General features: G+C 62.0%; 1 protein-coding gene across 1 annotated transcript in view; it reads left to right on the top strand.

Moving 5' to 3' along the window:
• Positions 1-215: 215 nt before the first annotated feature.
• Positions 216-967, top strand: part of LOC104867713 (pantothenate kinase 1-like) — a 1,381-nt gene continuing 629 nt past the window's right edge. The window contains exon 1 of the mRNA XM_019208668.2: positions 216-965. Within this exon, the coding sequence (XP_019064213.1) occupies positions 425-965 (541 nt within the window). The 5' untranslated portion in view covers positions 216-424. The remainder of the gene's footprint in view (positions 966-967) is intronic.

Below are 967 nucleotides of genomic sequence, written 5' to 3'. Positions count from 1 at the left end.
GAGAGAGAGAGAGAGAGAGAGAGAGAGAGAGAGAGAGAGAGAGCGCCAGCTAAGAACTTCTTTTCTCTCCCGACATTGGTCTACCTTTCTATAAATAATTGTTCTCTTTCCTTCTCTTAGCCCTCTGAGTACTTTGGTAACAGCCAAATATACGCACGCGCGCGCGCGAACACACACACACACACACACACACATACACAGCCGGGGGCGGGGGGACTTGAGTGACCTTGCGAAGGTATCTAGCCCACTAGGGACAGGATTAGCAAGCTTGAAATTTCTACAAATATTTGGCTTCCTCTCCTATTCCTTCCGAAGCTGCTGGCTCTCTCGCGCCCACCTCACCCAGTACTCATTCAGCTCGATCGACAATACAAAGCTCAGCCCGCCTATCTCCTTTTTGCAAACCCGGAGAACTTCATTCCCCATGTGGAAACTCGTCCGTGGCGGTGGCGGGCAGGACTGGGCATGCTCAGTGGCGGGGACAGGTCTGGGAAGCGAGGAAGCTGCACTGAAGTCGCACGGCCTAGGGATCAGGGGGAGGCGACTGGCGGAAGTCCTGGCTGGGGGGCGCGTGGAGGTCCCGGATTCCGCGCCCTGGGCCGGCATGCTCCAGACCCGCGCCGCCCGCCCGCAGACCGGGGGGCAAAGGGGGCAGGGCGCGGAGGAAGTGGGGGAGTCGGAGGGAGGAGGGGAGGAGCGCCGGGCTCACCCGCCCCCGGCGCCGGCTCTGCGGCTACGGAGTAAGAAGGCGCAGGGAGGATCTGAGGAAATAAAGACGCCCGAGAATGACCTCCAGGGAGGCCTCCTGAGCCGGGGCCCGCTCGGTGCCCCGTCAACCCCGGGCATGGGTGACCGCGGAGGGCAGCCGGAACGGTCGGCCTCACACTCTGCAGGGGTTTCCGTGAACACAGGCACAGCCGCCGTGAACGGGCTGCTGCACAACGGCTTCCACCCGCCGCCAGCCTGC

The sequence above is a fragment of the Fukomys damarensis genome, unplaced genomic scaffold (assembly GCF_012274545.1).
Source record: "Fukomys damarensis isolate Sample0158 unplaced genomic scaffold, DMR_v1.0_HiC HiC_scaffold_20, whole genome shotgun sequence".
Taxonomy (NCBI): Eukaryota; Metazoa; Chordata; class Mammalia; order Rodentia; family Bathyergidae; genus Fukomys; species Fukomys damarensis.
This window is presented reverse-complemented; position numbering and strand designations above follow the sequence as displayed.